General features: G+C 50.3%; 2 protein-coding genes across 5 annotated transcripts; one reads left to right on the top strand and one right to left on the bottom strand.

The window, feature by feature from the left end:
* Positions 1-845: 845 nt before the first annotated feature.
* LOC122368855 (transcriptional repressor p66 alpha-like) lies at positions 846-5,346 on the bottom strand. 4 transcript variants are annotated; one of them, XM_043343125.1, is made up of 3 exons: positions 5,112-5,144; positions 4,752-4,846; positions 846-3,581 (listed from the first exon to the last, which is right to left on the bottom strand). In XM_043343125.1, the coding sequence occupies exon 3, from the start codon at positions 3,511-3,513 to the stop codon at positions 1,594-1,596; it is 1,920 nt and encodes a 639-aa protein (XP_043199060.1). In that variant the 5' UTR covers positions 3,514-3,581; positions 4,752-4,846; positions 5,112-5,144; the 3' UTR covers positions 846-1,593. The 4 variants fall into 4 exon arrangements, with proteins under 4 accessions (XP_043199060.1, XP_043199059.1, XP_043199061.1 ...); XM_043343124.1 differs by lacking the exon at positions 4,752-4,846 and having other exon boundaries at positions 5,064-5,346; XM_043343126.1 differs by lacking the exon at positions 4,752-4,846.
* Positions 5,347-5,353: 7 nt separating this feature from the next.
* LOC122368854 (TGF-beta receptor type-1-like) lies at positions 5,354-12,337 on the top strand (the record flags this gene model as incomplete). Its single annotated transcript, XM_043343123.1, has 4 exons — positions 5,354-5,376; positions 8,762-8,920; positions 10,052-10,175; positions 12,183-12,337. Coding segments are annotated over exons 2-4 (343 nt in total), but the record flags the coding sequence as incomplete, so codon positions are not given.
* Between the last annotated feature and the right edge of the window lie 653 nt (positions 12,338-12,990).

Below are 12,990 nucleotides of genomic sequence, written 5' to 3' on the forward strand. Positions count from 1 at the left end.
ACGGGACTGACACAGCAACAAGCACAGGCAATCGAGCAAGTTCAGAAAAGAGCTTGCAAAATCATGATAGGATACGAAAACTACACCGACTACGCCTCTGCCTGCCAGCTCCTCAACCTCGAAACTCTGAGTGAGCGTCGCGATGCTGTCCTCTGCAAGCTGGCGGCCGACATCCTCGCCAACCCCGCCCACCCACTGTACCCGGGCGAGCAGCTGGCAAATGTGAGGCGCCCTCTGCGCCGGCAGCGAAAGTTTGTCGTACCGCGGGCCAAAACTGAGCGGTATAAAAAGTCCACTGTGCCTGTACTCATAGATCTAATGAACAGGATGTGATCCCCACGTAGATATGTTCGGAGCTCTTGTGAAATGCACTGTGTTTTTAATTTTTGTGATGCTTTTCACTTCTTCATGTGGTGCCACCATTGCACAGCTCATGTACGGCCTTTTTACCAGTCGTTGACTGTCACGTGGTCAAATAAACCTTTATGTATGTATGTATGTATGTATGAGTGGTCAGATGGAGCTACACCGCACTTTCAGCGTTCTGAAGGAGGAGCAGTAATGGGTGAAAAGCAGCAGCTGGCATTGCTCGAGAGAACGCAAACCTTCAAGCGAGAATGCAAAACGAGATCCGTCTGCCGAACAATGCGGAACAAATTGATCGTGGTTACAAATTTCTAGCATATTAGTTAAGCAGTCAGCATCTAGGCAGGAAACCGTGCCACTAATTAGTTCAGAGGGCAAAACGGAATAAAAATTACGCTACTCGTCCAGCGGTGTGCGAACCACTTCTAATCATCGTGTCATTCTAGCCCAGCCCAGCGCCTCCGCGAGACACGCCGCGCTGGACAGACGCCATTTATTGTGGACACGTGACGGGGACAGCGCGCCGGGGCACGGCCGGCGAGCGCGCAGCGCGCCGGGCGCCCGCCACCTCCGCCCGACGGGCTATCAATGAACCGGGCACTCAGTGCGGAAACGTACAAACTCACGCACACATGAGACGCGCCACGCAGACACGTCGACGCCGCTACTGTTTAGAAAACCGGCTACAAACGAGCGAACGCGCGCGAGATAGAACGACAGGCCCGCCCCCACCCGTCCCCAGGACACCATTATCGTGCAAAAGCAGCTGTAGGCAACGGCAAATACATAAATAGATGTCTGATTTTGGATTGACCGCAGCTGCGGCGAACCGCCGGGGCGGGCGGCGTGGCCCCACACAACGCTATCCGCGCGATATCTTGAACATCATCGCAGCACATGGGATGAGATACGGCCGACATGATTGGCTACGGCGGCGGCGCGCCAGTACCGGGTATGGATGGAGCTGCGGTGTCCGGACCGGCCGGCGGCGGTCCGGCCCGGCTTCTGTCCCCCTCAGTTCATCACGGAGCGGCGTCACCGCGATACTGCCTGTCCCGCTGACAGACCTCGGAATAACCACTGCGGTGTCCCGAGCACACATCAACACCAGCTGATCTGCTGAGCTCACCTGTTACACGCCAGCTCACGCTGTTACTCACCGAGCGCAGGCTTGTCCGCAGGCGTGTCGTCTTTGTACCAGCCGAGTGACGAGGGTGACGGCGGCGGCTACTTCTTGCTGGACGAGCCGCCCCAGCCTGGCGGCAGCGCCTGTGCCGGCAGCATGTCCAGTAGATACTGACGCTGGATGTCAGCCAGCGACTGCGTGGTCTTGGAGGAGCCGCTGCTGCTGCTGCTGCCACCGGCCGCCGCGCCGCCCGCCTGGGCTGCCTGCGCCATCGCCAGCTGGTACGAGTACATGATGGGGTTGAGCTGGCCAAGCATATGCTGCAGCGCTGCCTGGCCGTGCGCGCCGGGCAGACGGAGCATCTGCTGCTGAGCCGCCAGCGCCGCGGCAGACTGGTTCATGGCCGCCGCCATCATCATCGGGTTCATCAGCGCTGAGGCGTACTTGGGGTCGGAGAACTTCTTCAGATACTCAGCCTCCGCGGCGGCCAGCTTGTTGGCACTAGACGTACGCGAGTGGTGGGCCTCGCGCGGCTGGTGGGCCTCCCGCGCATGGTACGCGTCTCGGCCGGTGTGTGGCGAGCTGCGAGCGGAGTGGTGCGCCTCGCGAGCCGAGTGGTGCGCGTCGCGACTGCTGTGTGACGAGTGGTGACCGTCTCGCGAGCTGTGTGACGAGTGGTGACCGTCTCGGGAGCTGTGGGACGAGTGGTGAGAGTCACGGCCGTGGTGCGAGTCGCGGTGGTGCGAGTCGCGCTCGCGTTTGGCCGGGATCGGAGTGATGGTCGTCTCAGGAGTGGGCGGCATAGGAGTGGAGGCGCTGGACGGCGCCGGGGAGGCAGCCGCCATTTTGGCTAGCTGTTGCTCAATCTCCTGTTCTTGTTGGAGTGCCTTCACGAATGCCGTCTTGAGGCGACTGGTATGCTCGGCCTTCAGCTTCTTCTTGATGTTGCTGGTGACGCATTCCTCGCAGGTGACGCGGCCGGGCCGGTTTCGGTCCCATTTCCAGACAGTCGTGAAGTCGCGCCGACACTGGCTGCACGAAAAGTTCTCCCAATTGGTCGTGTCCGGATTTTCAGACTTGATGAAATCCACCACCTTCTCCAGACCAAGTAGGTACACAAACGGCGTATTGGTGCCGCTCGGAATGAAGCCCATCTCAGGCGGCGGCGGCTTGGGCGGCGGGATCTGCAGCAGCGTCTTCTCCAGCTGTTTCCGCAGCGCCAGCTTGGCCACCTGTTGACGCTGCTCGGGGGTCTGTTCGGGCACACGGTGGTGCGCCGGCTCGGGTGCCCGGTGCGCCGCCGAGTCACGTCGGATCTCCACCTCGGGGGTGAGCGGGTACGAGCCGTACGCTCCAGCGAACTGGGCGTGCGGCGAGCCGGCCTGGCTCTTAAGCAGCCCGTGCTGGGCGGCCATCAGACTGGAGAGGGTGGTGTGCGCGCTGGCGCCGCGGCCCGTCGGGATCACCGACACAGAGCTGGTGCCGGAGTTGCCGCTGGTGACACCACCGCGTGAGCTCGACTTGGTGCTGCCGCTGGAGCTCTTCACCAGCATGGTGACGCTCGGCGGAGGGGTAAAGCCAGGTGTGGACGCCGTCTTGGCCGCCTTAGCCGCCGGCGGTGTCTTGAGCGGAGGCGTGGCCGCCACGTTCTCCTTGGCCTGTACCTGCCGCACTCGCTTCAGCAGCACCAGCTTGCTCTCCTCATTGCGCAGCTCCTCCCGAAAGCGGCGGATCAGCTCCATCTTCTCGGCCAGCTCGGCCGGCGACAGCTCCTTGATGGGCGGCAGCGGCTTCTCCACGTCATCGTCGTCCGACTCCTCGACCACCACCATCTCGGTGGCCTCCGTGTAGTTTTTCTCGGTCCGCGGCCGCAGCGAGCGGCGTCCGTCGGCAGCCGGCGCCGGGCGCTTACCGTCCCCACCGCCCTCGCCCATCCTGGTGACGGTGATACCCCGGCTAGAGAGGTCCATGATCGCCTCGCCCACCTTGGAGGCGGGGTCTCTCTTCACGCTCAGGTCCATGGCGCCTGCCGGCCGTGCCGTCAGTTCAGGCGGCCTCCTGGGCCACCAGTGTCGGCGTCTGGGTCACTCTGGAGCAGAGCAGAGACAAATTGCGTCAGGAAAGACCTTGAGACGTAGCATGTAAGGGCAGACACAGGGGTCGTGATATACTGGGTCAGACACCAGAGACGAGTCACATCGGGCCAGGAGAAGACCATAGCGTTGGTTTTAGCTCTAACATGACCAAGATTCAGGGATTCAGGGATTCAGCACATAATGCAGGGAATGGAAGCAAGCATTTATGCAGAAGTTAAGTTGGTACCAAACCAATGAAATCCAATAACTGAATAACTCCATTCTATCTAACACAGCTTTCAAGTTCATTGTAGTCTTTAAATCTCATAAGCATCTTGGGTTTGGTAAATTAATGATAATTTGCCAGACCCTGGAGCTTCTTGGTAAGGATCTGCGGAGACTTCAGCCTGAAAAATTGAAGGTATAGTGGTACATATTCAGCTGAAATACAGTATGTATTTAATGGATGGTTGATATAAAATATTGAAGCTTGTATATTCAATTATAGGTACGTATTTACTAACTGCTTTATGCTTAGTTAATACAATTAAGGTTTAACCATTAAATGTTTTACAAAAAAGCTATGAATTTACAGTGCAAGTCTTAACATGGATTAGCAATGGTGCAGACACTATCATGTTGTAACAACACATCATGTGCAAGGTAAGTACACTAAAATGCAAGATGAAACTACACTAAAATGCAGCAGAATTTATCAGTACTGAGGGCTATAGGTTAGGTAGGTAAGCTGTACAGCACCTTCAACTTTTAAGTATGTTGTATGTTGTACCCTAGGAAGGTAGGCTCTTGGTTAGTAGGTTGCACGCTAGATTCTTGCAACTTGTAAGCTGCTTTATAGGTTGAACTTTGTTTAGTTTTTAGGGAGACTGAATTTGAATTGGATACCATTTCATGAAATTTTGCTGCATTTTTCTCTGATGTTGTTATGCTGAAAGCACAACTCATTCATAGGTATTCAGCGCTGCAGAAACATTGAATTGGCAATATGTTGGCAGTGCTGTAGCACATAGGTACTTAAATTATATTTATGCCTAGTATAAATAAGTGTACCGTAAGGTGGGGCTATTTGAGACAGTGGGGTGTTTTTAACTTTGATCAAAACAGTTGAGCTTGAGCTTAAACGCCAGTGTCAATCTGTCATCTCATAACACCCCGTGGCTTACATAAAACTTCTTGACTAGTAGTAGTACAAGTAGGCACCGATGGCGGCTGGCGCACAGAACTTGTCTAAAAAATTACGGCAGGATGTCAAAGTGATCTGTAAGAAAATAAATTATCTGCAACTCAGTCAATTAAAATCACAAATCATGCAAAATCCCTTGTTGTAAAAGTCAAAGTCACATAACAATATGACACATTATCCCTGGTGTTAAAACCCAAATAAACCAAACAGTCATTATCAAAGTATAGGTAGTACTGTGCAAGTCTCAATAATGTTTGAAAACAAGCTAAAAAGAAAAATACAAACCACATACCCCCAAATGTTCACATAAAACCCTACAAAATTCAACAACAAAACACACCATTCGACGCCGCAAAAACTACCGCTATATAGTGAAGAACAAAACTATTATTTTGATAAACTTTGTTTTTTTATTAAAACGAAAGGAATGACAAAACAACATCAATTTTAAATGGTTGAATTTTGAATAATCGGGATGAAAAAGCTAAAAAAAGTGTTGTAAATATTCTCCTTTGCATTTTCACCACTATAGCTTTCTTTACGTTTTCCTAGCGACCAGTATCAGTATAGCGCCTTTTGGGGCGACTAACGGAGCGAGCGAGGGGGTGAGTCTTGCACGTGCGAAATTTCGAGAGGGTACCTCCAACTGACTTGTGCACGGCACCCTACTGACCGGTTTCTAGCGATGTGCCAAATTTGAGCACAATCGGCCCAGCCGTTCTCGAGATCTGGGAGCGGCACCCTGCACGTGCGCACGTGCAAAACGGGTCCCAACTGACTTGTGCACGGCACCCTACTAACTGGTCCCTAACCGTGTACCAAATTTGAGCGCAATCGGTCGAGCCGTTCTCGAGATCTGGAAACGACCCCTGCACGTGCGCACGTGCAGCAGCACCCCAACTCTGGCACATGGATATGCAGTGCCTAGTGGGTGCCTACCTACATGCCAACTTTCAGCGCAATCGGCCAAGTAGTTACCGAGATATTGCAACAATTACAAAACTGACACCTCTTCGTTTTGCACGTGGCGTGGCACGTGCATAAGGGGTCACCCAAATGCATCGGGAATAGTCCAATACTTGGTAGAAGGAATGAAGCTACCCTATAAAAATTACCGCGTGTAAATCGGTCAAGTGGTTGCTGAGATATAAGCCTCGCAAAAGCGTCCGCACGGCCGGCCGGCCGGCCGGCCGCTCATACTCAGAAATTTCCGTTATTCTACGTAAGACTCCGCTCGCTTCGCTCGCTCCGTAACAAACTGTACACTTCTAGAGATATTTACAAAAGAATGAGAAGAAACGCTACGATTCGGTTGTCAATCGTAGTACGACGCGCATGTATCATGTATGTATCAGGGCACTAAAGAGTCGTATGTATGTATGTATGGTATGTATAAAAAGCCTTCCACATATGGAGTGGTGATTACGGCGATTACGGCTCGCCGGAGCGCCTTCAAAATTCAAACGCGAGTTGCGGAGCTCTGCGGAGTCGATTCATTTTCGGTGACTCCGACACCGATTTCAAAAAACCAACTCCGACATCGATTCCGGGCAGAATTGTCGACTCCAGACTCCGACTCCATCTCGATGATCCCTGCCGTCGAATGACGATTCGTCATAATTCATTGACGAATCGTCACGACACTTTTTGTTCCAGTTTGAATTTCATTGCCTCTCATATTCCGAAAACAACGAGAGAAATTACTGTTAAGTGTTACATTCAAATTTCAACAACTTTTTCAGTTTTCAAGCATTTCAGACAGTTGAGAATGCTTGGTGTACAAATATGTCTGGCGGATGACCACTTATTTGCTCACGCTTGCTGTCTGTGACATTTGTCTGAAGTTTCAACTTTTTGTGATATTGTTAAAATTACGCTAATTTTGTAGTAAAAAAACATTTTTGAATGGTTTATGATTTATTTCATGTACTGTAATTTAAAATTTCAAAATCTTATTTCCCAATTCAGTAAAACTTACTCGAAAAAGTCACGTGATAAACGAACTTGGGGTAGGTATGGCATTATTTGTTTGGTAGCGAACTGTACGCACTTGATGTGAAATCGAGGCAGATAAGTGTTGTAAATATTCTCCATCCAGAGGCAGAGGTAGAGAGGCCTTGGGTAGAGAGGAGGAGAGGGTGTGTGGGTTGTGTGGGTCAAGGCCCCAAGTGTGGGTGATCTATATACTATGGGTCAGGGTGTGTGTTTCGTACCCGTGGGTGTGTTATTGGCATTGGCGAGGACTGTGGTCAGTGGTGTATTGGGAAATTAATCATTTAAAATAATTTGAGTCTTTACTTTAATTTCGCCATAGCATTAAAACAAACTATAGCCATAAGCCATTGGTATTCTACTGTCAATCATTTGGTACAACGAAGGCCATCAGAAGGTACGGTCACTCCCCTCCCAGGTCCCGACTAATCAGAGACATCCTGAGTGACGTCCCCCTGATGCTCGCAAGGGGTACTCCATTCCTTTCCAACATGAAAATGACTATTTTCATTTGAAGATCATTGATGGCACTCTACAAATACCGCTCAACCATTAATGTCGATGGAAAGCCCAACTAATTTTCTAGCGACAAAAAAGGGCAGCAATATGCTAAGAAATAACTGGTTTTAAAGATATTGATAAAGACGATTTAAAAACCTTCTGCAGTAGCAGGAAAGCAGCGTAAAAATGCATCAAGCTTCAATTTTTAATACCTATGAAGAAATCATTTTTCAGTAAGTTTTTTGATAAGGTAGGTAACAATTTAATCATCATTGTTATTACAATATTTTTATTGTTTGTAACTTTATTTTCAAAACAGTATTTTCAAAAATGGCAGCTATTGGCAAGTAGCTTGGAAGCGATTGTGGCGCACCTGCCATTATTGTCCTGGGGGCTGGGGCCCCCTTAGGATGTCATCAAAACAGGAGTGACATGAGCCTGGGTGCAACATGAAAGGAACTGTAGACATTAGCTGATGTTATGCGCATGGTAAACCAGCTTTTCTTTTTACCATGTAACATTTGATTAACTCACCTGTTAATCAAATGTTACATGGTAAAAAGAAAAGCTGGTTTACCATGCGCATAACATCAGCTAATGTCTACAGTTCCTTTCATGTTGCACCCAGGCTCATGTCACTCCTGTTTTGATGACATCCTAAGGGGGCCCCAGCCCCCAGGACTTATAAGTTCATCATGAGCTAGACAAGGGGGTTATTCTGGTCTATGGGGTACCTACCTAAATTCCTTGCCTCTCACTCTGGATTTAGCCATCTGGGTTCCATTCCCAGGCAATCCAAGTGCAGCATTGATGCTACCTGGCTGCTTCAGCTTGGAACAGCATGAGAATACCAGTTAGCACTTGGTCCACTGGATACAGTGTTAAACTGTAACCCAAGCCAACCAACCATGAGCTATGCAAAGAGTTTTATAGCAGGTTCACTTCACTCACCTGTGAAGTGTTATATATGTATAGAGATTTTATAGCAGGCATCACTGGTGCTTCCACCCCTTTGGGAAGTCATTAGATATCCTGGTAAATGGTAATTGAGACATTTAAATGCATTCTGCCTATCAAATAGTCTCTTATAAAACAAAATCTAACCTGAGCTAACCTCGCCTCCTAACCTACAACCTATAACCTAATGATGTGCAACTTACAACAAAACTTGTGTAAATATCAAGCTGGTGAATCTAGTGTCCTTTCACAAAAGAGTGGCAGCACCTGTGATTCTCTTACCTGGTTGGGTTCCCATCAGTGTCGGAAAGAAAAAGGCAAGGTGGAAGGACCGAAAGGAATCCCTGAATGCCAGACGCGCCAGCCCAGTTGTGATATTCTTGACCATTACATTGTCCTGGGAGTTTTGACTGGTATTGTGCGTCTTCCACAAGCACGTCACAAGCATGTGTGATGCCTGCTAGAAGATTTCTGCTTGTTTTATCCTAAGTCCTTACAGTTTGTTCTGCTACTGAATAATGATAGTGTGTTTATTTTCAGGCTTTTGAAATGTCATCACTGAAGAACAGCAGCATGCCAATACCTGCCAATAAGTCAAGATAATCAATTGCTTTGTGAATGGCATACTGTTTGCCATGGCCTTACATTTCATTTACACCATAGTCATCTCATCACTGCTGCTTGCTGGCACCTGCTATGGTAAGAGTAATTTTCTGTCTATGTGTGTCCTGTTTAAGGCTACATTAAAGGGGAGGTTTTCTGTTAGCTTAGGGCTTAGTCAGACTGCAAAACGTGACATGTGCATGCCAGGAGGATGTGTGCCCAGTCTGATGGGAGTGCATTCCTGGCAAGTAGGAATGCACACCTGTGCCATAATTTGCATGCCTGACACATGGCGTTTCAAGTTCAAGCTTACATGCCTTGCATAAGCACAACAAGGTGGACTTTTTATTTTTGATATTCATTTGGGTAACAGTTTTTGTAGCCAATAACAAAATTGACATTAAGTTGGGGATTTGGGAACTTCTTTTAGTGGCTACATTACAGTGATAGAGGCATCATGTTGGTGGTAAATGCTGGCCAAGAACAACTGGTGGTCACACATACTGGTTGACCTGAACTGGCCCACAGCCGACCTACCCCAAATGCACGCATAGCATCATCAAACAAAACTCAAACAACCGAGTTACGCCATTTGACAGAGGCTCCTCCGCCCATCCCCTGTATAATATAAGCTGCACTGAAATGCCGAAATTTGTGATAATGTCCACACTAGTGAACTGTTGCACATTTGATCCCAAAGAACAGCGCGTCGCTGACACAAATGTGCGGTACTAGTTGGGTCACTTAAACAACGTCTGTCCACAAATTTCGCGTTTGTTTCATTAGCAAGCTTCGAGTTGGAGCTCTCCAGGCATTTACGCCCTGCCTCGTCATTGCATTCCTGCGCGCCTGGGTCTTGCATGCCTGAGATTTGTAATGTACGCCTGAATAAGGCTAGCAGAGCAGCAGTGCACGCCCGAGATCTCGTCAAAACTCACGTTTTTCAGTCTGGGTGTTTACCACCTTCAGGGGCTGAAAAAGTCGGCTCATATCTTGTTACAATAACCCTAAGATCTCATCTGATGAAATAGAAATACTAGAGGCCTGACTTCATCCAATTTCCAATGAAGGTGCAAGGCTGGGAGAGACTAATTAGCTTGTGGACTTTTGATCCTTTCAGATAAAATATTTACAGTGTTCCAGTGCCCCACCACCTACAGCTGGCATTTCGCACGTATATGTTGGTGGCCACTCACTGACCATCTGCCCTGTCTTCCTGCCGGGCAGGTCTCATATGCGAGTGCAGCGAGTGTCATGGCTCTCAGAATGGCACCTGCGAGACGGACGGCATGTGCTTCACCTCAGTGGAGCGAAAAAACCCCCAGTCGCAAGATATCACCAAAAAGTACAAGTTAGTATCAGGTGTCTGTTTTGGCAACATGCTATTGGGCTAGTTCTGCCATGGTTAAGTTTCAATGTGTTGTATGTATAGGTACTAATGGTAGTATGGGTCCACTCTGTCTAGCATTTATCAGGAACCTATGCATTTTGCACAATTTCCTGTATTTGGAAAGCTGGTATTGTCAATGGACTTCTTTTCTTGCATTCCTAACTCCTTTTCTGAGCATACGGTGTTCCATCAGTTGATTTATATTTTTGCCGGACTATCGTGCATTTTGCCATTAACGTTATGCATACGATAAAAGGCTTGTCACGCCTAAGTTACTGCTGACCGGCCAATGCAGTTTCATTTTTATTTTAGCCCTTTGCGTGTTGTGAAAAGCATAGCGATGATGTACCTATTAGCTTAATGACTTCGTTAGCTCCTGTCTGTAACAACTTTCTTCCTTGTTGTTTCGTTCACTTTGTGTCATAGCGGCTGTCTGCGACTCGGCGTTTGCTGTTATCTGTATCATAGCCGTTCCGAGTTTCCCGCTAATGTGAGCCTTTGACACCCACCTCTCGATGTTGTGTTCCTGTTGCTTGGTTCCAGCGTTCGCCCACGTCCCGTAGTTCTCGATGTCTGTCGCGTGTCCATCCTATAGTCGATCTCCGTTCTGTCTGCTAAACCTACCTTGCTGTCTGTTGGACGTACCTAGCTTCCCATCGTTCAGTCCATGTGGTGTTTTCCACTGTTCTGGCACAAGCGCTGATTTCTCCTACATTTAAAAGCTCTGCATGTTTGTTCGCTTTTCGTTCCAGTCCATCCCAGTCCCGTTATGATCGTTTCGATTGTAACTGTCGCGTAATATCCTATGTTGGGTCCAATTCTAGGGGACTCCTTTGTTTTTGTGCTGTCAAGAGTTTTCCGTTGGTCTTGCTCATTGTCATGGTCTGGCCACTCATGGTATGCGACTGGGCCGTCTAACGTCGCGTCTCTAACCGTACTTTCCGTCCGCTCTGCGGTCACCAAGGCTGAAACAGACTCTTTCCGTAGTTAGGAAGTCGCAAGCCAGAGCCTATTCAAATACAAATATTGTTCGTATTAATCGCTCATACGGAGATGCGAGCGATTGATACGAGCGAGGTTGATATATTTTTCATAGGCTCTTGGGTGCGATTTCCTGACTGCCGAAAGTATCTGTTTTAGCAATCACAGTACTCCGCCGGCCCAATGGTCGAGACGGCACGGCGAGGACGCCACTGAGAGGGCTTGTAATCACATTGTCATCTAAAGTCGTTGGCAGTCTCCGCTCGTGCGAGCGCGACCCGTGGCGGTGCCTCGGCTACTGATCCCTGGGGCGGGCTGGTGAGGAAGTCCCACTCGGCACTGCACGTGTGCTGGACAAAGGGTAAAACTCAGAGACTCTTCCTAAGGAGGACCCCTGAGATATTGCCCGATCGGTTTTCTCTTTTTTGTCATATATCGGTAGTCACCTCGATGCGATCTCTTCAGCGAGAAGGAACTGGAAGGGTGAAATCCTCTTCAATACATCCGTGAAGCTCATAGAAAGCTCCCCGATAAATAGCTGATGCGATAGTTCTAGATTCCAAGATATTCCGTTTCCATAGAAGCTTAGAGTACCTAAGGCTTAGGATATTGAGCGAAATGATAAGAGGTAAATGGCCTGGCTGCTGGTCGCTGCCTGTGTGGCAACCTGATCCTGAAGCTCCGGCCGTCTGCCGTGGGTCCGACCAGAGCCCTTAGGTAGCTGAACGCACCTGCCTACGGGAACCGAACAGGCTCAGGTGAGGGGCTGTCAAACTCGCTATGGTCTGAACATGGCTGTATGAATGGCCGGTCCGCCGTGAGCTCTGAGCCTGGCATCCTCTGCCTGTCGAACTGAGTTGACTGATGGTCCATCTGGCTGCCTGTTTGTCAGCATGCCTGCCTGCACCCCGTGTGTGTGCGTGTGACTATTCTAACAGCCTCCAGCGGCGCCGCTGGTCACCCGTCTAACGCCGCCCCTGCCGCTAGGTGCCTGTCGCGCGTGATGCTGACGCCGCGAGACAACCCGATCGTGTGCCACGGCATCGAGCGTAACAATAAGACGTACGCCAGCGCGTGCTGCAACGACGGCGTCCGCTGCAACCTGCGTCTGCAACCGCAGCTGCACGAGGTTCATACCATAGGTGGGTTCCGTCATGCGCCGCCGCCCGCCCGCCCCGCAGTCCACCGCGCCGCGGCCCACCGCGCCGCAGCCCACCGCCCCGCAGCCCACCGCGCCGCAGCCCACCGCCCCGCGGCCCACCGCGCCGCGGCCCAGGTGCAGAGATTTGGTGGCTGCGCTCGCGAAATGCCGAGCCTCATCGAATCCATCATCCATCACATATGATGTACTCGTTGAACTCTGTTCCGTTTTGATGGTAATCTGCACAACAATCTCATGAAGCAGCCCGGTAATCTCCTGTGTCGCCCGCGGCCTCCAAATCTCTGCACTGCCTCTGCCGCGGCTGCCAGCGTTAGCTCCCGGCAGAGTACCTCCCTCCCTCCCTGGCCTCCCCTGCAGCCGTGCTGCGCTGTATGTACAGACCGCCCGTCCCACCGCCCGTCCCCAGCACTCGGTTGTTTATACTGGGATAAGCATGGATGAGAGCTGACCCCTCCCCCTCCCCCCGCCTTGAGCTGTGACCGATGCCTCCTGTGCCGCCGTGGGAGGGAGACTGACGTTGTTGACGTCATACGCATGGCCAACACCCGGGGTAAGAGGGATGGGTTAGGTGCAGACAGGCCGGGATGCTGTCTTAATATGCCAACCTGATGACTGAGTTGCGCCCAAGGTCTG

Source organism: Amphibalanus amphitrite, unplaced genomic scaffold, assembly GCF_019059575.1.
Source record: "Amphibalanus amphitrite isolate SeventyFive unplaced genomic scaffold, NRLGWU_Aamphi_draft 000983F_arrow, whole genome shotgun sequence".
Taxonomy (NCBI): Eukaryota; Metazoa; Arthropoda; class Thecostraca; order Balanomorpha; family Balanidae; genus Amphibalanus; species Amphibalanus amphitrite.